Below are 23,866 nucleotides of genomic sequence, written 5' to 3'. Positions count from 1 at the left end.
AGATCGTTCAGTTCGAGATCGACTTAACGGAACGAAGATAAAAGGAACACGGGTATCGAAATCGTGAGAAATTTCTCGGCAATTCTGTTTTACCGCTTCCTTATCCTTGTCAATGACCAATTCGATCGAAACGATCATTTTGTCGATACACACGATTCGTAATGTTCCGTAGCAATTTGAATTTCATATTTAGAGATTCGTGTGATTCGCGGTAAAATATGTGGATTAAATTGCATTTGTACGTTTCTTTTTCCTGTATCTTTCGTTTCTATTCTTTTCTTCTTTTTCTCTTTTTTTTTTGTGCGTGCTTCTCCATTTGGTCGTCGATATCTTTAAAGTCTAACGATATTTACGATAGAAATTATGATTTCGTTGCGAAGAACGTGAATAGTTTTCGTGGTATCGGACGAACGAGATACATACGTCGTCAATGTAATTTAATCTTAATTTATGAAACTGAAGATAATTAATTAAGTAATAAATTAGTCGACAAATTTCCGAGTTTTTGGCAAGCGCGTTATTGTTATCTAAACGTATGGCACGTGTTTATTCTTGCAAATGGAGATTGAAAACGCCGATTTCGTTGCAGTTTTCATGAAAACGTAATGTTAAGACACGAAACAGCAGGTAATGATGGAACGCAATATAAAAGAAGTGTAATGTATCGCGGATGAAGCACCATTCTGCAAATAGAGTATTAATTTGCGCACGGGTAATGTTATTAGTAAGCTCCGATGCAATTAGGCCGTTATATTGGCGCTTTGCAGTAGATGCTCCGATTGCGTGTCGATCTCCGTAATGTTGATTACTGTACATATTTGATCGCATTCGTTGAATTATTGAAACTAATCTGTTGAAATCGCGTAATAGACGCGTATGCCTGATGCTGCTGTTTGTTAGCTGTGATTCGATATAGGTGTGTCAACTGTTTGCGGTTCGATAAGTGTTCTTGCTGTTTGTCCGTCTCTATGAAATACTTTCGGATATGTAACGTAGGACTGTACGATTAAAATGCTGAAGAAAAAAAAAAAAAAAAAAAAAAACAAAAAGAAGTTGGAAGGTCTTTTCGCTTGAAATTATCGCGGCGCGATACAGCAAGAAAAATTAGAATCAACAAAATCTCAGAAACGGTACGCTTTACGAAAGTATGTGCAAATTTTGATTCATAAACGTTTAAAATATATTCGAAGTAAATTCACATGGAAGCACCGAGAAGAGGTCGTGACTTCGTATCCTGTTAAAAACGTTGCTATTAAAATATTTGAACGAGATACAAGGACACAGGCTCGAAGCAAGCGAGCAATCAGGTTGCAGGATGACGGAAATCAGTAGAATTACGCGGTGAAAAAAGCCCTGTCGAAACAAGGCGCGCTCGATATTTCAGCATCGGATGATTATGAAGCGTTTCAATATCGAAACGAGTTTTATGACGTTTCTCCGGTCGCGTTCGTCCCCTTTCTTTTGTAGTCATTGTGAACGCGTCACGTGGCCATCGATGTAATCGTGAATCGATTTGATCAACGAGCATTAACGAGTGACTCTATTCCGCCTTCGGAAACTGTGGTGCAGGACAAGCCGGGTTCACGTGCCCGCTAAACGCTCGTCACGTGTCGTACGATCGTTGCCGCAACGTTAACCCCGAATTTCATGACGTTTGCAGGATGTTTTCGCGACTCGTTGCTCTGGCCGCTCTTCGATTTTTCAATTAATTCGTCGTGTTATCGGGGATGCGCGCATTGAGATTCTGCATATCGCGATATTAAACTCTATTATTGCTTCCCTTTTTTCCTATCCTGTTTGTCTTTTGTTTTTAGCTTTTTTTTTTGTATTTCATAAACCATAGGAAGCAATAATACCATCGTGTTTGATCGCTAATAGGCTGTGACGGTGTCCCGACATTGTCGCGCTTTATGTCAAACGATTAAAGCGTGAACGTTACAATTTCAGCGATTTAAATGGTTATTAACAATTGACATACCTTGTCCCTATTGTGGATTTATTTATTAAGTCGAGTCAGTGTCGCTGGGCTACTTTTATTTGACGATCTTTGCGTTAACATTTGAAAGTTTGTGAAATTCCGAGAACATGTTTCGTAATACAATGCGTTTCTTTATTTCGTTGTTTCGGTAGACGAGTATTTGTGAAATTGGTGCATGGATACCGAGACATTAAATGGTTATTAAAAATCGATATCCTTTGTCTCTTTTATCGATTTATTCGTTAATTCAGGGATACTGTTACGCAAACGTTTTAAACAAACTCTGCGTTAACCATTTAAAAGTTGACTAAATTCTAGGAACATGTTCGTCGTTTCTTTATTTTATTATCTTGTTACAAAAGTACATATTTGCAGAGTTGTGTGAAAGATTATTTCTTTTGGGTACAAACATCTATTTGTGATATTATTATATCAATATAGATATTATTCAGTAGAAAATTGACTAATTACGTTAAACATACGAAGTATACGCAGCTTCGTAATATCACAGAGATAAATTTTAAAGAGGTTGAATAGTTAATAAAGAAACGGTGGTATTTTTCAGTTTCCACTCTTTTTTACGTAATTTCCTGCAAGCTAAGTTACTAGCGTATCTACGATTCGTTTTAGAGCAAAATGTGTACAGAGATATATATTCGTTGATAATTTATAGAATATTTACTTTGAGAATTAATGGTATAATTTTGTTACGAATGTTATACGCAATACGTATTTATAAAAATATTTTACGACGATACGATAAAATTGATCTGTGTTGTGCGACATTTAAAGTACGATACTACAGCCTCGATTCGTTTAATATGATTAAAAGATATTGATTTTGTAAGCAGTGTACGCATAACGAAATACGTAGAAAGTTTTTGTTTTGTATCCTTGATGATTTTAATGCATACATTTGTCACGTTACAGTTTGCATTTGATTTTTTTACAAAGTCAATCGTTTGCTTTAATCATAGTCGGACTAAACATACTGCCACATATTAGTTTGCCTGTTCAACGTGTGGATTAAACGTTCAAAGGGTTAAATATACATTGTCGGTCAAAAGTAAGGGATAATCTGCTTTAAATGCAGATTATAGTTCAGTAGTACGTGGGCCTCCAATTTAATAATTTAACAATTTAATAATTTTAAATAGGTTTATTGGATTACTGTGATTTCAAATTAATCCTTATTTTCCCAATTAAAATTGCGTTGATATTAACTTAAATCGAAAGAAACAAAGTTCCGTCAATTTCAAGATTATCTAAGGGAGCTACCTCGATCAAAAGAAAAAAAAAGAAGTTTAATACGGTAGAACATTAATCGATCATGCAACCAAGCGTAACCAACCGGTCGTGACACACATTGCTGCGACGATTAAATTTTTTTGATAATTCGACAACTTTATTTTCGTAGAAGAGAAAATCCTGTACTCTAAGTTATTTTACAAATAGTGACATCAAACGAGAGTAGAAAATTTATAATAAAAATGTGACAATTTGTTTCGCTTTTCACGCTTGTCTTTCGTTCTTTCTTTTCATCCCTTGACCTTCCATTAATCGATGTTCTACTGTATTAATCGTGATATCTTTCACTGATACTAAATATAAAGAATATATAGAATATATAGAAATCGGTACTCTCATTGAATAATATGAAAAATGTTCAAACTACCTCTGTTTAAACGTCGAGTGATAGCTAACTTTCGAAAGGTATTGTATCTAAACAATTGCAGAGAGGTTTAATAAAATTGAAAAGTTAGACCCAATGAAGGATCGATTGTAGCGTCACAATGTCAATTTGCAACGTCATCTCGCGCTTCAGACATTTTCCATTTTCCAACGAGCTCTTTAAACGTACTACAATGTTTCACGCGAGAGGAAAGTTGGAAAATGTCAAACGTATTGATCGTAACGCGTTTTCTCTGATGTTGCGTTTCTATTCCATTTTGCAGACCGAGATCGCTAAGAGGTTGAACGCGATAATCGTCCAGCTACTCCCATTCCTGGCACAAGAGGTGAGTCTTTGACTTTCTGTTTGGCACGTGTGCCGTACAATCTCACGATCGAGAGTGACAACGACGCGATAATGATAGCATGGCTTGCAGCATCAGCAGCAGGTGGCCAATGCCGTAGAGAGGGCGAAGCAAGTCACGATGTCCGAGCTGAACGCTATTATTGGGGTGAGCTTCCTTCTTTACAATTGATTCTATTAACTTCGTACTTTTGGCAAGCAGCTGGCCATTGATCTTGGCACGGTGTGCGTTGCATCTCGATCTTCTTGCGTTCCAATTTCACTCTTCCGTCTAATTCACGTACAATCATCGTCCACTAATACTTGTTATATGCTCTTTTACAGCAACAGCAACAACAGGGTTTGCAACAGTTATTGGTAAGTTTATTTTCTTCTTCTTATGGTTGGTTATTCGTACGTTATTCGCACAATAATATCACGCGCGTAGATATCTGAAAAGTGATACAGATTGGGGCAAGCTTTTGAAAAATTTGTCTTGGGAAAAGCAAACAAGATTATTTTGCAAGCTTTCGCAGGAATTATTTCGTGTAAGAAGAAATGAAAGATTAGTAGTGCCACGTGAAGGAAAATACAAGAGATTGACGAAGAAAAAGCAGAAACGTGTACGCGAGTAGCCAGTTTCCAACGGTTAGAGTTAAAAAGGCGTCGAGCGAGATGGAACGATTAAGGGGAATAAACGATTTGAAGGGAATTTCAGTATTTCTCGGAGTCTAACTCGGAACTTCTTAATTTATACCGTGGCAATTAGAAATTAGGTTAACTCGTTTGAAGAGGGTCGCGGCCACTTGGGCAAGCGTGAATGCACAATCATTAAAACATTTATTTCACGTTGATCCGTGTTTCTTATTTCGTAATTGGGTCGCTGCTTTATGCGTATTAATTCAAACGGGTACGAAGATATTCCGAAGTCATTTTGAGAACAGCTGCAGAGGTTCTTTTTCGCCTTGATACTAACGAATTATCTTCGTTTTTACAACGTATTCAGATCAACGTATCGATTGTGTCTGGCTTACGAGTTTTTACGATTCACCGACACGCGACTGCTTTTTAAATCTCAAATTCTTTCTCGCACTCTCTCTGAATGCAATCTCAACGTAATCTGAAAAATAAAAATGGAATATAAGAATTATGCGAGATAAAATTACTTCAACGAATTCAGCGTAATTTTTGTCAAGCTTAGAGAACGCTATATCGAAGTTTAAGAACAAATTCCTAGATTGTAGAATTTCGAAATCCAGAGGTATCTAACGTTATTACGTAATTGGTTGATCAACGCGAAGAATGAAAAAGAATCATTTACAATCATTTTCTGAGTAATGTTACAAGCAAAACGATACGTACGTTTAAATGTGATATTTTAAAAATTATGTACAGAAAATAGGGACATACAGGATACTGAAACATTTTAATCTCAGACGTTTGATCGCCGTTTAACTTTTATCTAAACTCAATCGTGCAAATCGTAAGCTGAAGCATTTTTTAGTTAAAATTAACATTTACCGGTACGGTTTGGTGCATTCACGACAAACTGAACACAATAGCGTTTACGTGTGGGTATTTCGACGATACACAGCCTGCTTCATCAGAATCGGATGAGACATTGATACTAAGGTGTCTATTCTGATGTGTTCCTATTTGTAGTTGAATACAAATACACGGCTCTAGCACGAGTGTCTCGTCTAATCCTGACGAGGCTAGTTTCAATGGTCAGATGCTAGTATACAAATGTTATTGGATGCAGTTTACACCTGGGAGTTTAACATCCTATTGAAACTGCTTGATGACAAATTCGCCAACGAGATCTATTTTATAATTTCGAAAATAATTACCTCGAGCGTAGTTCTCAAATTTATCTCTCTCGCTGATAAAGTTACTATTGCCGAGAAATTATTGGCAAACAGTTGCATCATTTTTGATTTACATATTTTCGAATAGCTGTTTTAGTCACGACTTAGAATCACACTTTTGTTATCTTATGTTGGTGACACGCTTAAATCTGGAGTTACACGTTGGTACTTTAATTTCACATTCGTTCAATATGATTGCAAGGAGGAACCTAGATATACCATATATTGCCAAATATATCAAATTTACGGTCATAATAAAAGTCGTATAACGATAACAAATTGGCATTTATAACCAAATTTCTATCTTGATAAAATTCAACATTAATTTCACCAAACGTATCCGTGTTTTTTCAACAATAGCAAAAGCAAGAAACTGGAACCCTGTCATTTCGACAGGTATGTAAATCTAATCTTTAAAGCTTTTGTTTAACGCTTAACTGGAACGGGAAGAAAATCTAATTAACGAAGTAGCATTATATGAAAGTAGAATCGAATTTTGCTAGGCACAGTCTTTAATTTACATTCTTCTCGTGTGAATTTTCATACATGGTACCAATTAAGGGTCAGCAGGAACCTGAATACGCATGAAAAAAGAAATATTTGCTATTGTTACGAGAAATCACGAGACGTTTATTGTTAGATTTAACGTAAGTTGGAACAGTTACCGATTGCTTTCATTAGAAACTCGTTATACGTAATTACTAAACGATGTTGACGCTTACTAACTACGCATATCATACACAAACATAAATTCCACCCTATGTCGAATACTCTATTACACACGACGCATGTTATTAAACCTTACATCTAAAAGTAACAAATATCCTATGGGATATTATGGGATCAGTTATGACTGATAGACGACACTGTGCATGCCACCGCTAAAACTACGCTTCAACTACGCCCCGCTCGAACGATTAACCTCATCATCCATCTAGAAAGTTTTAATTCCATCCAAACCATCGTCAACCCTCAACAAAAACAGAAAACAAAAAAAGACAAAAAAAAAAAGAAAAATAAACACTACAAAAAAAGCTACACACAAAAAACCACGTAAGTCATGAAGAAAAATGTAAGCGAATCGATTGTCGGTTGTTCTAGCAACAGATTCACGCGCAGCAGCTGCCACATGGTGCGGTCGTCGGCGGTCTTCCACCAGCGGGGCTATTGGGCTTCGCAGGTGCGGCCGCGGCAGCCGCAGCCGCGGGGGTGCCACCTCATCTAGCTCCACCACCGCATCCCGCGGCCGCGGCTGCGGTCCAAGCACAAGCGCAGGCGCTGCTGAAACCTTCAGACCTGCAACAACATCGAGCGGCTGCGGAGACGCCCGAGGATCGTAAACCGATCGCTCTCACCGACGAGAGACTGAGACGATCCGTGTCGCCGCCGGAGAAATTCCGCAGCCGTACGCCTGACCTCGAGAGCGATCCCAAGAGGCGGAAGGAGGAGAAGCTCGGACACGTGAGTTTAATCCTACTACTACCCTCTTACTTACAGTGTGCACCCACGCCACGGAATAGAACCGGCTGCTTTTGTTTTTAAGCGACCGCGCGTACTCTTCGATCCACCTGTTACGCGCCATTTAGGAATCCAAACACCCAGCAAGGATCTCGCGCGCGCGCGCGCCTACGCGCATTACGTATCGTAATGTATAGGCTGGTGGTTACGAGTATTAGGATACGTTCGTCTTAGGATACGTTTATTGGAAAACTGTGAGCCACGAGTCGGCTGACGGTTTAATAAAAAAAGTTTCCGTGAATTATTTCTACAATTAGCGTCTATGATCGGCGAAAGAATTTCCAGTAAATTAACAGATAGGATATATCGTAATCGTAGGTTGCCAGGTGGGAAGCAGGAATTATGGCAAGGCAGGGGAATTTGTCGATGAAGTTGTTGAGGAAGAAGCGTCTGTTGGAAGGAAAGAAGCTGTCTTAATATCAATGACTGGCAACGCCAATCAGAGATCGAGCCTAGTTCAGACAGTTTTTCAAACAGACGTTTAAAATGCTTCCGTCGATTATGACACAACGGAGATTCTCGTAATTACGCGGAACAATCAATATTACTAAAACGGGACAAACTATCCGATGATTCTAAATCGCATTACACTAGCGAGTTTAATCACTCGTAAAGTAGCTTCCATTTTTACGAATCTTTAAATTCTGCTGAATTTCTACGAATGAAAAATTCTCAAAGGCGAAAGAACTCGCGCAAATTTTCTGCGCGCAAAGAACGGCTGGAATAAAACCGCGAAATGCTCGCCGAAGAAGATATCGCCGCGTAGTTTTTATGGTCTCTACTTGGAAACGTCTTCCTCGAATATACATCAACCACGTGGATGCACGATGGGTTACTCGAACGACTCAAAGTCCGGGTAAATAAAATTGGAGCCGCGGTATCGTTTGGCCACGTGTAACGTATCAGTCGAGTATTTCAGCCAGCGCTGCAGCAACGATAAAACTCGAAAACCGTCGGATGGTTGGTGGCTTTCGTGGCCACGAGCAACGACCGTTACAACCGAAAGGAGAATTCATTCCATTCGGGACAACCAAGAAACGGAAGGAACAGAAATTACTATATCTTTTCGTTTCCAAATACGATCTTTCGGTAATTATATAGAGAGGAATATACGTTCTGTTGATTTTATGATTTTGATATACATATACGAATATATATGTTCGTCTCCGAGCTTTAGATTTCGAGATATACACAGATTCAGGAAAATATTCCATTCATATTAATTATAACGTACTATGAAATTCTATATAAATCCTACCTTTTCTTTTTTTTTTCTTTTGATTTTTTTGTTTGCATACTAAATGATGTTGTGGATGAAGAAATGGACGAGCGTGTAATGGCCGAGTCCCTGTACGAAACGCTACCTAAGCTAAACCTGTTTTAAACTTAATCCAAGCATTAAAAGTATTTAAACGTATCTCGATAATTAAAATGGAATTAACCAAGAAGATCTGTATATAAAGATCAACGAAATCGGCGTGTATGATTCTTTCTCTCTGTATAATTACCGATCTCTATATAATTTTTGTCTCATTGAATCACGCAAGTGAATCACCGAAACGAAATAAACCGGTCCCACACTTTCTTCGTGCAAACGTTAAACGAAGAGAGAGAGAGAGAGAGAAGGGAGAGTTGGCTAAAAATTGGATTATTTTTGTCCATCGTAAAATGGAAAACCGGGACCGGATAATACGAGACAAACTCTCAGGTGTAGCATTCGTGGAGTCTGGAGGCTGCAACAAGCTTCGGCGTATTCGGCGAGCGAGTCTCTCCTCGGCATGGCTCCGTGAAATATCCGTGAAAACACGCTCCTTTGTCAGGATCGCGACGACAAAGTGCGCGCGCGAGCTGTGCCCGCGCGGAAGAGGGTGGAGGCGCGAGGAGGCGCGTAATTAAAAACCGTGAAAACAGGCGAACTGCAGGCTGTCGCTTCGCTCTCGCGCTCTCTCGCTAAATTGGATTATTTTTCTCAGCCTGGTTTCTCCGTCCCACTCCCTTCTACTACGTTTCACCCCAAGGGTAGGAGGAAAACACAGAGGAAGAGAGAAAAAGAGAGACGAAGAGAGAGAGAGAATAGAGGAGGTGAAACAGGGGAAGGAATTGCTGCTTCCGGCGCGTTTCCCTCGACCTGGCTCTGCTTCCCGACGATTAAAATACTCCTTCGCTACTACCTCGTTTTCGCGTAATCTCCATCCTCTTCTATCGCTATTCCACTCTCTGCTTGCTTCTTCCACGTTGCGTTTCGTTTCGTTTCGTTTCGTTTGCCTGTGTACCCTTTCGCCGGTCCGGCGTCGTTTTCTCGTTGCCAGCAAAGTGACGCGTCGACGTAATGCGCGTCGTGTCGCGGTCAGGAACGACGCGTCGCGTCGCGAGTCCGTGGAAAGCGCAAAAGCGAAGTCGTCGCTTTCGTTCTAATCCCCTCAACCTTCGTCCCGCTTCTCCGTGTGCCAGCGCGCGAATTCAACACTGTGAAAATCAAAGGAGCTTTACCGCGGTTTCCTCGTTTCCCAGGTTACCCGGATTCTTTAAATTTCGTTGGCTAAGGATATAAATGGTCATTCACGGTCGTACACCCTCCTCGTAGCTCTGATGTTATAATTAGCGCGCTAGGCGAACGATGAATGGACGATATTTCGCGACTGGACTGGTTGCGAGGAATATCTTTTGGCAAACTCGTTTGTCTAATCTAAGACAGCGCACTTGTTTTTCCATGGTTTCGCATCGTCAGCTGGGTGAACCTTTAGGGAAACGAATTGACGACACTTTATACGTAATAAATGGCACGACAGGGTGGAGAGTTTGGCAGGTATTTGTTTAAGAACGATAGCTGTTTGTAATTTTCTTGTAGATTTACAGGGATGTCGCCCAATGGTTAAAATTTCAAGTATTAGGTTGTCTTTCTTTCGCAAACGTTTTTTTTACAACAGTGCACCTTTATACAAACGTGAAATCAAGTCTGTGAAATGTCGCGGTGTTTGTCTCAACAGAACAAAATGCATCGTACGTAATTCGACAAAATAATATAAAACAAAATACGTCGCGCATCTATCGTCTCCTTATAAAACGAAAGAAACTTTTCGAACAACCTAATACGAGCGATATTTTTATCGTTACGATACTTGAAGGTAAAGCTGTTAGGAGAAACGAGTGTTCTCGAAGAAACCAAATCTTTTTGGTATGTTTTAAAAATTTACGCGGATTATATAAAGTTTAAAGAAGATTCGGAGGAAAGAATGATCGCGTCTTCGTTTCAAATTACTCAAATTATACAAATTTGAATATCTTTTTCATATTACTGTATCAACTGCCTGTCGGTACGTACGGATCATCTGCGTATCACGCTATTAAAAAGAAGTAGTTAGGTGCTGGTTTATGCGCGAACATCTCGTATAATACTGAAACGAACATGTTACAGCGTTGCATCTAAATGTAGTAAAAAGGGCATTTTATTAATACAACGTTTTTACTATTATATAATACTCTCTTTGCGCTATATAACGTTAGAAGCAACTTTACCGTTAATTCATTCGTCAATATCGATTTAACGATTCAGACACACTGTTGCATACCATCAATTTTTCCTATTGTATCGTTATATCGTTATTACGTCGATATACGGGGAACATTAATACGTTTTTAACAAACGTATATTTCGCATGTATTTATACGCATATTGTCAAAACACAATATAAAACAATTTGGAAAATCTCTTTGGATCGCGTGCTCGTTTAACAAGATTATATCAAGTGGAGAAAATTAATCGAGACCTTGTTACTCGCTCGACTAAATTTAATATACTCGGAAATACAGTGTAACCTATTTTTTATTCCAAATATTTACAACGCTTGTAGGTTGTTGAACGTTGTTCCCATTTTCTGGACAATCCGCGTGTAAACATTTTACCGCGTACGTCGCGTTGACGTTCCCGGTTGATAGAAATTTTTGAGTTGTTGGAAACGTTTACACTCTCTCATTATTCATATGTTTCTCGCCGCCACTTAGCTTGGGAATCGCGTGCCAGACTCGATAAAAATTAAACGTAGTACTGGTACATTTTATCTGCAATGTAAGGTAGCAACACGGAATTCGCAACGCTCTCTAGTACGTCGGTTTTAGCAAAATAGAACTTAACGAGCCGATGTTAACTACAACGGTAATTGCGAAATAAAAACAACGACTCTGCCGTTTGTTAGACAGTCTATTTCAACAAGCAACAGAGTTCAGTTTCTTTCTCTTTTTCCTTCTCTGCAATTATATAATAATTATAACGCAACTTTAACTTTTCAACGTGAACCGTTGATGAAGAGAAAATTGAATATTTATGATCTTGCGTGTGTATTTATCGAACAACGTTGACATAAGAATTTTCCATTTTGCTATGTTACTGCACCTAGGTAGTCTGTATTACGAAGTATATTTTACGAGTGAAAATCAAGAGCATCGGGGTCCGCTGGTTTTCCCAGTCGACGTTAAAGCATGAATGAAAATGCCGATAGAGTAGTCATTCGGCTATGAAACCAAGTTTTCCTAGAAAATGGAAGCTCTACGAAAGATCGATTCTATGCTTTTACGTTCGTTTCTACGCAAGAATTTTCTCTTTCGCTTGTGTCGTCTTGGCAATAATAAAATTGTCATATAAACATCTTGTGCGACGTTGTTTATAAATTGTAACTACAATTATTAAATTATAACTACTACAATTATTACAATTACAGAGATGGCAATAATTGATTAAAAGAACAAGAATTCGTCATAATGCTACAAGTATTTCAATTTCTTTAAACTTTATACGATTATAGGACCTGGCAGAGAAAATATTGTATACACGGTGTCCAAAGGAATATTAAACAAGTTCTTAGAATTTTACGATACCAGAAGGCAGGACTTAATAATGAAAATTGATCGATGAAACTATTACGAACGAAACGCGTTAACGCAACCTTGTTCCTCGATGAGTTAAATCACTGTACCATAATTTCTCCCCGCTTCTTTTAATTATATTTCTTCTAATTTATATTATACATGTAACCCATAGAAGTTTTCTACATCAGATACAGCGTATGAAAACGCGTATAAAAGCGGTAGAAGTGACAGAGTTAGTACCGGATAATATGTACAATGTATATTTAAATCTGCATGCCCTGCACTCTATATTAATCACTATAATCGTAACAACCCGATAAAATGATACGATACGACATAGAGAGGTAGGTATCGTAATATGATTCCATCTCGATAAAAGTCGACATCGATTCTCGCTAAAAGCGCACGATTTTATATTACGATCGAAAAACTACAATTCCGAAGATGCGTCGTTTTCACCGATTGTTTGATAGTTCCGGTGTTAAATTGAGACCTACTTTCTCTATATTTTCGTAATAATTTCCGTAGAGTTTCCCGCGACAAGATCACAACGTGGCATTGCTCCGCGTTTCACAGTAGAACGTTGAAATTGCTTGTGAGCTGGACACAACCGGATACGCGTATACCTGTCTGGCTCAATTGTCGCGTTGAAGCTCGAAAGTCCCGAAGCACAAACCCTAAGTCACGCTCGTGCGAGTTTGCCCTCTCTTTCTCCCGCTTTTCACTCTTCTTTCCCTCTTTTTCCCTCTAACCTTTCCTGTAACCCGGCCCGGTGTCTTTCTCTATCTGCAGGGAAGTAACGACGCGTCGTTTACACGGGCAATCCCTCGAACCCCAAGGGTGGCTGGAAGTTTGTTTGAAGTTGAGGCACTGACCGGACTCCGTCATCAACTCCATTTACCGTGGCGTAGGTGTACGCGGCCATCGGCGTGTGAGTAGTAACACGAACAAGTGCGATCGACCGGCACCAACCTGTTTCATACACGTGTGTAGTACGGTTGATATAGTAGCAGGCGCGATTGTATCAGCGAAAGGTAATCGAGAATCGAAAATTGAGATTTTCTAACTGGGTCTATGATTTCGGGGTGCTGGCGGGACGCGGATGGAAAATTAGGGAAAAGTGGTTTTGTCGAGGGGATGTAGGTCGTCGGGGTTGAAAGTAACAAGGGACGAAAGTAATAGGCGGAGTGTTTGGAAATGTATCGCAGTTAGCGGTGCGAGCGTTGGTTTTAGGTTTATTATTCTACGATTAAAATTGAAATAAGAACTTTGATATTTTAGCAGTTTACGAATGCTCGATAGACGTTCTAACGAAAGAGACATCGTTTCGATACTGTGAAGTTTCGTTCGCTCGCCGTACAGCTTCCTGCTGTAGATATTGTGTATTTCATAAGGACTAAATGAGGTTCTATATCCGTTGCGTTTTTAATTTATCCTACGTATTCACGTTGTGCATTGATCCTCATCCACTTTTCATTTATCTAATTCACTTCGCTCTTTGATATAAAATTGACTCACGGTGGTGAGCATTGGTATAATATCAACGCAATAGAAAGATACTTCTGTAGGTAAGATAAGATAAACAGATATATTTTTATAGATAGGTTATTATGCAACGAAGGATGTAGTGTTCGTAAGACAATTATGATATGATGAATATGTGAAAGTTAATATCGGTGATTTTATTACGCTGCAAGATTTTTTCTACTTTGGTTTACGGTCTTTTCTATGACTTTATATGTAAAACCGTAAGTCTACTGCACAGGAATCCGCAGAATATTGTGAGAGACAAAGGAGTTCAAGTATTAATACCAATCCCTTTGCCTTCTCGCTGCTTCTCCTTTTCATTGTCTACTTGGAAGTTGCATTTCCTTCCATCTTCCTGTACCTTTTCTTTCTCCATTTTAGAATTCTTACTCTTGTATGCGTGTTCTTGTACGTATTGGTTTGGCAACTAAGTGATTGCGGATTTTGTCATTAGGTGGTATTGACAAAATCCGCAACCATTTAGTTGCCGACCCAATATTACTTATTCTCGAACTTAATTACGCATATATAAATAGATCTTGTCGTAAACAATTAAATTAGAACAGATTAGATTGATACATCGGACGTACGAAAATTTGTACACGCAGTGTCGTATATAATATTCTTTATAAATTTGCGAATCGTTAAGAATATAGTATTCGGTTATTTCTAAATAAGATTCTCGAGTCGCGTTGCATCGAAACACGAGTTGTATACGTGAAGCTTGTAAGCTTCATGAACTTATTTCTCGCATTGTGTTCAGCATAGTATCGACTGAAGTGGCAAATGTAATTTGTTCGTGGAATTCGCGTGCCGTGGCAAATTGTCCCTCTGACACTCTGACTCTTCCAAAAGTTATTACCTATTTCGATGAAAATTTAAAGGAAACATTGGTTCGCCATTCGTTGTTCGTCATTGCGTTATTTTCCCATTGGAAGATCTCGCGAAATAGTTTAATTAGTCGTATTGAAAAAAGAACCTTATACCTTGTAATACGTTTATTACAGTTCTTCGTATTACGAATCTCATTTTAGCAGATTTCAAGCCTAAAGATCGTCAATTTCAGCTAACATAATTCCCTTCTAACGTCACAATTTTCCTTCACAAATTTTCCAATTTATTTACCTTATCGAATACCTATATTTTTCTAATCTCTAAATGCGAATCCGCGATAATCAACGATTAACATTTACGCATTTTGAGAATACTCACGTATTTGCAGAGTAGTCTAGAAATGACATACGATTGCTACTTTCAAGATTTCGCATTGAAGTAACGAATTATATAATTCAATTATACGCGAAAGAAGGTTTGACAATCGCGTATATGGCTTAGTAACTTTCCTACCAGTAGGCAAAATTTTATCGAAACTCTTCGTTTTCGCGTGACAGCGAATCCATCAGTGAGCAAATAAACCGAATCAAAATGATTGGCGACGCTAAACTCACGAGAGAGAGCTTAATATGAAAATTTAAATCTTCCTATTTTCCCTTTCTTCGTGTTATACGCAACATAGAAGCGTGAAACGCGTATCCAAAGATGAAAATTACACGGCAGGCTTAAAGAGAGAGGTAAAACTAGCTTGAACGAGAGGCATTCAAGAAAGATGTTAATAGAATTGTTGGCTCGCGCGGTAAAGTTGCGTGGATGGTTGCATGCGCGCAGGGGCCGCCTACCTCCGTGCTACGTGCAGGCATACGGTATACAAGTGGAATTCTGAGCAGGAAACTGGGTACGTTAATTTTGAACACTCGCGGCATATGACGCGATATGAATGCAAGAGATATGTGAATTACTCTCCATTGTCTTGAGGACACCGCTCAAATCACGGTGTGGGTACGGACAAAGCGCTCGAACTAGAAACTAAACGCTGCAACTTCGCTCGTTCAAACATTTCTTTCGAACGATAAAAGGCGAGCGTGTAAGTTTATCCATACGTATATTCTTATCTTATTAATTATTAGGTCAGCAAGTAGTTTTTTTGTACGGTTACACGCTAGCGTGAGTCACTAGGCAAATGCAAATTTTCTGCTAATGTGGTTTCTAATAAAATGTTTATCGAGGTGTACGATCACAGGGTCCGAAGTTTTAGAAAATAATGCAGTTTGGTTTTCACTTAGTAACATTGAAGCATAGGTCTGTCTTTATTCTTTTAAGCTCATTATGTTTGACGTTGCTTATATGCTCGTATTATATTCGAATTTTAATTAGTCGCGAAATGACTTCACGTACTATTTTTCCGTGATAAAATTAGTCTTAAATCTTAGTGTATTATGTTTTCTTGTAAAATCGTACAAAGCATATGTTTCTGTAATATACGTAATTAACGAAGAACGATTTTTCTCGAAAGCTAGAAAAGAAGATTTGGTTCCTATGGATGAAATTATATCTATATTACGATATTATATCATAACATTACATAAACTGGTCTGTACCGAACAGAGACTATTCGTAAAAAATATATCAAAAACACTGTATAATATTGCAGGCAATATAACGCGTGATATAATAATGTAAGAACATTGTATATTACGACGAAGTACTCATAATCGACCATTGAGAGAGATACGAATGAAATTTTAATTGAAACTTCGACACGAAGGCACGGATATCTAACGATATACGAAATATTGTAATTGTACACACCGTTCAGTGGAGCCGACTTTACTGCGTCTCTCGTGAAAATCAATTCCTCCTACGGTAGACCGTTGACTTAACCCTGCGTCTTCGCGTTAAGTCGGTCGATCCCATTAATCGAAACAGTTCCTCGAAATTAGCTAACAATGGACTCCCGCAATCGATACGGCCACTCGTTCGTCCTGGCCTTTAGAGCGCCGAGTGTTCCGCAAGATTTCAGATTTAACGAGCACACATAGAGCGAGGAAGACAGAAACGAGAGAGAGAGAAACCAACAGCTAAAGTCAAAGAGTACACGATGCAAGTACAAGTGCACATATACAGAGAGAGAAAGAGAGAGAGAGAGAGAGGAAGAGAGCAAGAGGGAGAATCATACAGAGAAACGGCTGAAACACGCCCACATACGCGGGCGCGAGACAGTACGTCACGGATGGTCGCATGCAATTCACAACATTCTACGAGCAGAGCTTAAGTGTGTTCCCCTCGTGGGTAACGTTCCGCCATGGTTCGTGTATTAGTGTCAGAGACACGGACGGGGTTGAAGAGAGAAGGGTATAACCGGAAATGAGTTCTCGCGTGTCCACGCTTGGCTCTTGGAACTACTATTCAGTCCCTCTTTCCTTCTCGGTTCTCCGCTTTGCCCCCTGAGAGGATTAGTCGTAGTTCTCTGCCGCCTCTGCCTTCACCCTTCTCGCGCCGCCACCTCCCACCCTCTCTCTTTCCAACAGAAACCCACCTCCGCATCCCCTTTAACCCCGTAGCACTACCCCTTCTTCGACTCGCAGGAAAGCATTAATCAAAGGAGCAGCGGTGCACCCTGTTACCGGCACGACGAAAGATGGAAATACTGCGCACACGCTCGAGATATCACGGGAGCGGGGTTAGGTTACGTTTTGCTGGGTGTGCGCGCCCATCTAACCGCTGTAACCACCTTTGTGACACCGTGTCTTTCATGCGGCCCTCGCCGCGCTGCTACGAGAATAAAATTCCCGATCTGTTTTACAGTTTGACGCGCTCATAGCGATGCCGCGTTGCGCGAACACGTGCGTGCATACCATCGCGTATCATCGTCGGGGGATTCCAGGCGGGAAAACGAGGAATACGTAGCCTCGTGGGACTACGATTTTGTCGAAACAAGCATTCCGTGAATCTCGCCAAGCACCGGCCATTAGATCGTTTCGGTTGTCTTTCTCTTTTTTTCTTTTCCACGATTGGAATTTGTAGGATTTTATGTAAAAGGGCTTAAATTTTGGTTGCGCCGACGATCTTCTATTTTTAGCATTTGTTTGGAATTTACGCGATTTCGCGTACGAAGAGAAGAGTTTCTTTTTCTTTTTTTTTATTTCCTGTTTTTTAAATCCTACCATGGACCAGGTATTGGACTGTTTGTGTCTCGCTGTTCTTGTGCTTGATACTCGATAGGGATTTATATGATATTACGTAAATTTTGAAATCTCGTCGAGCACCTAGTGTCGTCGAATCGCATGTTTTATGTTCTTTCTTCTTCTTAATCTTTTTCTTTTTCTCATTTCGGTTTATTATTTGAATGGAATTTATAGCGTTATAACGTTACGGCTGCTAGTGGATGTTTCGTTACATCAAAGGCAGGTGTGCTAGAGCCTTTTTAACATGTTTAACGCGTACGTCTCGGAGTTGAGTCGCTATGTAGTTTTACGATGTGCATGTGACACCAACTAGTATGTGGAACGAAAATTAAATCCTTGCCTAACTTCTTGACGGATACCAGTACATACAGGTGTGTAGTATAGATTTATTTTTCTTTCATTTTCAAGCACGATTCTGAAAGTTGTAACAAATATCGTCGCGAGTGAAAAAAAAAGAGAAATAGAAAATTTTTTATTCCGCGATTCTTACTGAAAAAATTGAAGCTGAAAAATCATTATCATAAATACAATCTATCCTTGTTTTTATAAGCCGCAGGGTTAAAAATTATGAAATTCGGCAAACAAATTTTCACGGTACCTAGTCAATATCAAATTTGCCAGTACAAAAATAGATCTTGCGCGTGTTACCGGAATTATTTACTAATGCACGATACTAGTAATTATTTACCAACGCATAACTGTGTTTGCAGCTGTTGAAAATCCTATCAACACGTTAACGAGTTTCATGCTAAATGTCCTACAATGCACAACTAACAATAAAGTAAAAATAACATTTCCATTAATCAATAAATATAATGTTACAAAAAATCTAAAAACCCTGTATGTTGTCTCAAAAATATTCAAAAAACTTTTTTTTATCGTTCAACTTTGAAGTTCGTTCGCAAAACGCTTACTGGCGTTCCCTGGCTACGTGCTTTAACGCGCTGTATAAACGAAACGTTGAGAATGATGATTGGTCCCTAAAACAAAGTTTTCATTGAGGAAATTTGATATTTAGTTGGATGATCCGTAGCCGTATCCAGAGAGAAAAGCACGAACAACGAGCGAAGCGCGCGCCGGAGAAGTCAGGCCGAGTTTCGTGACTTTCGGTCGTGTGCGCGAGTGACCGCCGGTGATTTCATTGACGAGCACGGTGCCCTCGCTCAAAATGCCTGTGGTTGAAAATGGGGATGGGTGGGTTAAGGTCGGTGGTCTGATACACGACCGTCATTACCCTGCTAGTTTATTGGGCTTCCATATCAAAGGGTCGGTTTTTATCGCGCGTTTTCCCCCGATCAACGGCGTTATTCGATGCAATTAGACAAAGAAACCGGATACGTTTCCTGCTTAACGCGTTGTCCAATAAATTTCGCGCTTTTTGCTTACAGTTCTAACGTAGAACTTTAACGTCTAACATATCATACACGTGGTATACGTTATATCTGTATGCAACGTGTAAAAAAGATTTTAAATGATTTTTAAAAATATTTAAACGGAAATTTTCTAACACTTGAATATTATTAACTCGTAACATATGAAATATGTTTTATTAATTTTACTTAATTGATATAAATATGTCCCTGTTTTTCGTTTTTAAACCCAATTTAGGAAACACCAACGACCAACATGCAGCATGTTCGTTACTGAAACCTTTTTCAACAGTATTATCATACGTGATTCTGTCTACAGAACGACAGATTGCGAACGTTGCAAGCACGTACACATACGTTATATCCTTGCAGATAAAACACCAACGAACTTTCAAACATCGTTTCTACATGCTTGATGCAATCTAGACGAAGAATCGGAAACATCGGAACCGGCGTTTCCTACGCTGTGTTACGACTAATGAGAATCGTACAAGCATCGTCATTTGTCCAAACTAAATGCGTGGATGAATTTAGACCATCGGTGACCAGTATGACAGTCTGTGTTACCTATAAATACCAACGCACCGCTTTGAAACTTTCGTTCGTCGGCTTAATCGTTCGAAGGTTCGTCAAAGGCGAGAAAAGTTTTACCAGCGGAAAAAATCGAATCGGCGGTAGGTTCGATCGCGAGCGGAAACGGAACGTGTGTATTAACGGTCTGCTTAATAAACGGCCGGTATTGGAAATTTAGCCGGAAAGCCAGAGCATGGGCCCGATTCGCAATCCGCGAAACGTTAACGAGCATCTATCGTTGGCAAAAACGCGACCTAAGGACGGCCGAAATACTTTGTCCCGGGTTATGTAGCTATAGAGGGTGGAAAAAAAAAAAAGAAAAAAAGACAGTGAAAGAGGAAGAAAGAGAGAGGTAGAGGGAGAAACCCCCATAGACATCTACATGCAGATGCGTAGATTCGTCTGGTGGGAATCCAGCCGGTTCACGAGGACGGTGAAAACGTACTGGTGGTAGTAAGAGTGGGTGGAGGTAGAAGAGGAGCTTGGGTAGGGAGGATGGGGGTGGTTGAATTTTTCATCTGACCACGTCGAACCAATTAAAGCGGACCGCGGTACCCACCTCCACTCCGACCTCTTCCACTTTTTTTCGTTCTCTCTTTATTTCCGCCCCGCGTACTGGCCTTTATCCATTCTATCTTGCTCGCTTCTCCCTTTCGGCTTTCTCTCTTTTTTCAACCTCTCTCTCCTGCTCGATTCTCTCTTCTTCCCATTCGTGGCCTCCCTTCCTTTTTTTTCTCTCTCTCTCTGTCTTTGTCTCTGTCTGTCTGTTTGTCTGTCTCTGTCTCTCTCTCTTTTCTCTTCCGTCGCTCTTGCTCTCTCTTTTGTAACCCCGTACCCCTGCCAGCGACTCCTCATCCTCGGCATCCGCATACTGTACCCTCTTCTCCTCCTCCTCCTTTTTCTCCTCCTCTTCCTCCTCGTCGTCTCTCTTTCCTTTTCTGTTTCCTCGGTGAGGTCGTCTTCGTTGCCGTTCAGCCGCGCTCGTTCACTCTAGCGACTCGTTGGATTTTTTCGCGTCACGAGGCGGTGTAATTTATTTGGCCGAGCTAGGTACGGCCGCGCGGAGGTGGCCGAGGAACGACGACGCCAGGTGGGGTGACTGTGTAGAGTATGAGGCGAAGTGGGACGAGCGGAAGGAGGAATAGCTGGAGGTGGCAGAGGTGAGGCGGCCACGGAGGTGGAGGTGACGCGGCTAGAATGAGAGACCAAGGGATGGGCAACGAACGAACGCTGCCGGACAGGGAAAAGGGAGGTGGTTTCAGTTTATTTTGTGGGTCCTACCTACCCGCTCGTCACTGTCCAACCCCGTTGGTCGGCTGACCAGCCGACGTGTTCTCCTTTCTCTTCCTCCAACGCATGCTTCACGGAAACGCGTTCCTCCTTCGACCAAGTATCCTTTCGCTTTTGCTTGTTTTTAGTTTGATCCTCTTCGTCAACTCTATTGTCTCTCTTGCTTCTTGCTTATCACTTTTCTACTTCCACTTTTGCTTCTTTCTTCGATCCCTTTCTTACTTCTACTCGACCGCTTCTCTTTATGTACCTCCGTATCTCTCCTTCCTTTCTTCTCTCTCTTCTACTCTTCTTCTACTCCGTCTCTTACTTTTACTCTTACTCTTACTCTTACTCTTACTCTTACTCTTACTCTGTACTCCTGTGTACGTTCCATGCTAGCCAGTTAACTGCATTCGCGTATGCACCTGACGTATATCTTGTCCAGTCGATGAGGTAACAGCCGAGCTGATGTAATATTAAAAAAGCCACGGCTTCCTGATAGATTCTCTGCAGCGTATTTTCAATTAGCTTCGCGGAACAATTTTTTCTCTCTGATTATTCGGCCAATCTGTACGGAAACCGATTTTTCGATCTGTTCATCCGATCTACCTATCAACTCGGATGGAGGTCGTCACCTCTTCGCCACAAGAAATTGTACGCTGTCTTGCACGTGCGGATGGAACTCATCATCAGCCCCTTTCTAAATGTTGGGATAAGAGATTGTGGCGCTTAGGCTGGACAGGCTTTAGGCTTTCCCGCTACTTTCGCCTTTAAACGTGATATCCTGCTTGTCGAGAGCTTTTACGTTTTTATGGTTGAACCTGGCGTTAAACGGCATCCCGTGTTCACGCTCGTTTCGAATATTATTCTCGTCTTACTGGAAATATATCTCGTTAAATTCATCGTATGCTTTATTTAAATACATATTGTATTGAAATGCCACGTCGAATAGAGATGTGTCGCGTCTTCTGTACAGACTGAGTTAAGAAATTGCCATCGATGTATTTGTCATGTTCGAAAGGGACGCAGAAATCGAACGAGTTTATACGAATTGATCTCTTTGGCGGAGTATGAGATTTATTTCTGATTAAATCTTTTGTCTTTCCCGTCTTAAGTGCGTGTAGGAAGAATCTACGAAGAAAGTAAAAGTAGTGTCAAATTTTAGTTCCTATAAATCAAGCCTGAACCTGCTATCGCGTCCTTGCGACTCTCTAATATCGCTGAGTGTATCGTGTAATCCAGTGAACAACAACATCCAGTTAGAACAACGACAGAAATTATGTACATGTTGATAGAATCTATCGCAAGTAAAACACAATGCGCCATTGCGCATATAATTTTAGAGTCTTATTCAAGGCGCTAATAACGAAAGGGGAAATTATACTACTTTTCGCTAACTTTACAGACAAACATAGTATCTCGGAATAAAATATGTCGATTTAGACAATCTTACATAATTGTAATAATTTGAAAAGTATTTTAAAAACAGACTAAACGTACGATAATTTTCAACGATTAGAACGGAACGTAAAGTCAACGATTTCTGTACCCAACGATTAAACATTATCTTTAATCCGAAAGAAAATCGAAGAAGAAAATTACGTTGATCTAACATTGATGCGATAACTATGACTATCCCTTATTAACAATCGATTCGCTGAATCGAAAATACAATGTTTTCCTCTAATTGATTTCTGCTCGAGAGTTTAATAGCAGCGTGAAAGCGGTGAAGCGATAAGATCATAATTTTCTCCCAATGTCTGTCATAGACGTCATAAAGCCCGGCTATTCTAAACGGCACCTATCGATTCGCGGCCTCGTATTACCTGCAATCGATTAAATAACGGTAATTCAACGAAACCCGAGCATTAGGCAGCGTCAGCTATGCGATTCTTGCTCAATTATTTTCTGCACTTTCATGCTCGTTCCGTGAAGCTCGAGTGGCTATGGCTCGAGTGGAAGCTTCGTTTACCATGGTTATAATGAAAATTGCTCCTCTAGGATCCTACATCCATCATCTTCACGACTAGATCTTTCAAAATATCTGAAACTAATCGTAAGACATTATCGCTAACCTCGTAACACCGATAATAACTGTACCAAGCGTTAAACGTTGGCTTCGACGAAATTTTCCGGATAAACAGACAATTTAAATATATTACGTGGAAAAGTGATTTATAAACGGCGAATTTTTATGTTTTTCCAGGAAATTTAAGCGTTGAAAAGTGCACATAGCACGTAAAGACATAGTATAGATTATCCAGAGTGGATCGTATTCGACGAAGTAAACGGTACAAGAAAACATCGCAATTTTAGAAAATGGAATTACATTTGAAAAACGGAAGGAAATCGTGAAACTTTGTCGACGTGGTGTAGAAATATCTACCGGAAAGGTTTTTATTAGCGTGGTGTTAGCTTTACGCAAGTCGCAGTTGTAAACCTTTATCTGTCCGTTACTGTAATTTTAGCCTGCTATCTATGCTCATAAAAATATAAATTCGCATAAATATCCGCACTTTGGTGATTTATTACGAGCAAACCGATAATTCCTTCCCTCCTTGAATTCGACGGTGAAGGACAATTTAAAGAGAAACGGATCGTTTCTCCTATCGTGAATATTCTCTTCAATAATTTGATAATTTTTCGAAAATATATTTAAGTTAGTTAGGATAAAATAATTACCGAATTAATTATGGAAAGTAACGCTGACATTCGGAAAACGAAATTATTATTCATCGGCCTTCGAATAATTTTCTACCCATTACGTAAACTCGCTTTCAGAAAGTTTATAAAAAGCTGTCTTGTTCGATGTATTTAGTGGCGTAGTTCTCGATTGCAGGTTGCCAGCGCAAGCTTACTTT

General features: G+C 39.9%; 1 protein-coding gene across 7 annotated transcripts in view; it reads left to right on the top strand.

Annotated features, from left to right (window-relative positions):
• Positions 1-23,866, top strand: part of LOC122568765 (protein groucho) — a 112,764-nt gene that overhangs the window by 48,994 nt on the left and 39,904 nt on the right. For 5 of the 7 annotated variants that reach the window (XM_043728905.1, XM_043728912.1, XM_043728906.1 and 2 more), the window contains 4 exons: positions 3,934-3,996; positions 4,075-4,161; positions 4,338-4,370; positions 6,962-7,321. In XM_043728905.1, the coding sequence (XP_043584840.1) occupies positions 3,934-3,996; positions 4,075-4,161; positions 4,338-4,370; positions 6,962-7,321 (543 nt within the window). The remainder of the gene's footprint in view (positions 1-3,933; positions 3,997-4,074; positions 4,162-4,337; positions 4,371-6,961; positions 7,322-23,866) is intronic. The other 2 variants (XM_043728907.1, XM_043728908.1) reach the window with 1 other exon arrangement.

Source organism: Bombus pyrosoma, linkage group LG6 (assembly GCF_014825855.1).
Source record: "Bombus pyrosoma isolate SC7728 linkage group LG6, ASM1482585v1, whole genome shotgun sequence".
In the NCBI taxonomy this organism is placed as follows: Eukaryota; Metazoa; Arthropoda; class Insecta; order Hymenoptera; family Apidae; genus Bombus; species Bombus pyrosoma.
Note: the sequence above shows the minus strand (reverse complement) of the source record. Positions and strands in the feature narration are given on the sequence as shown.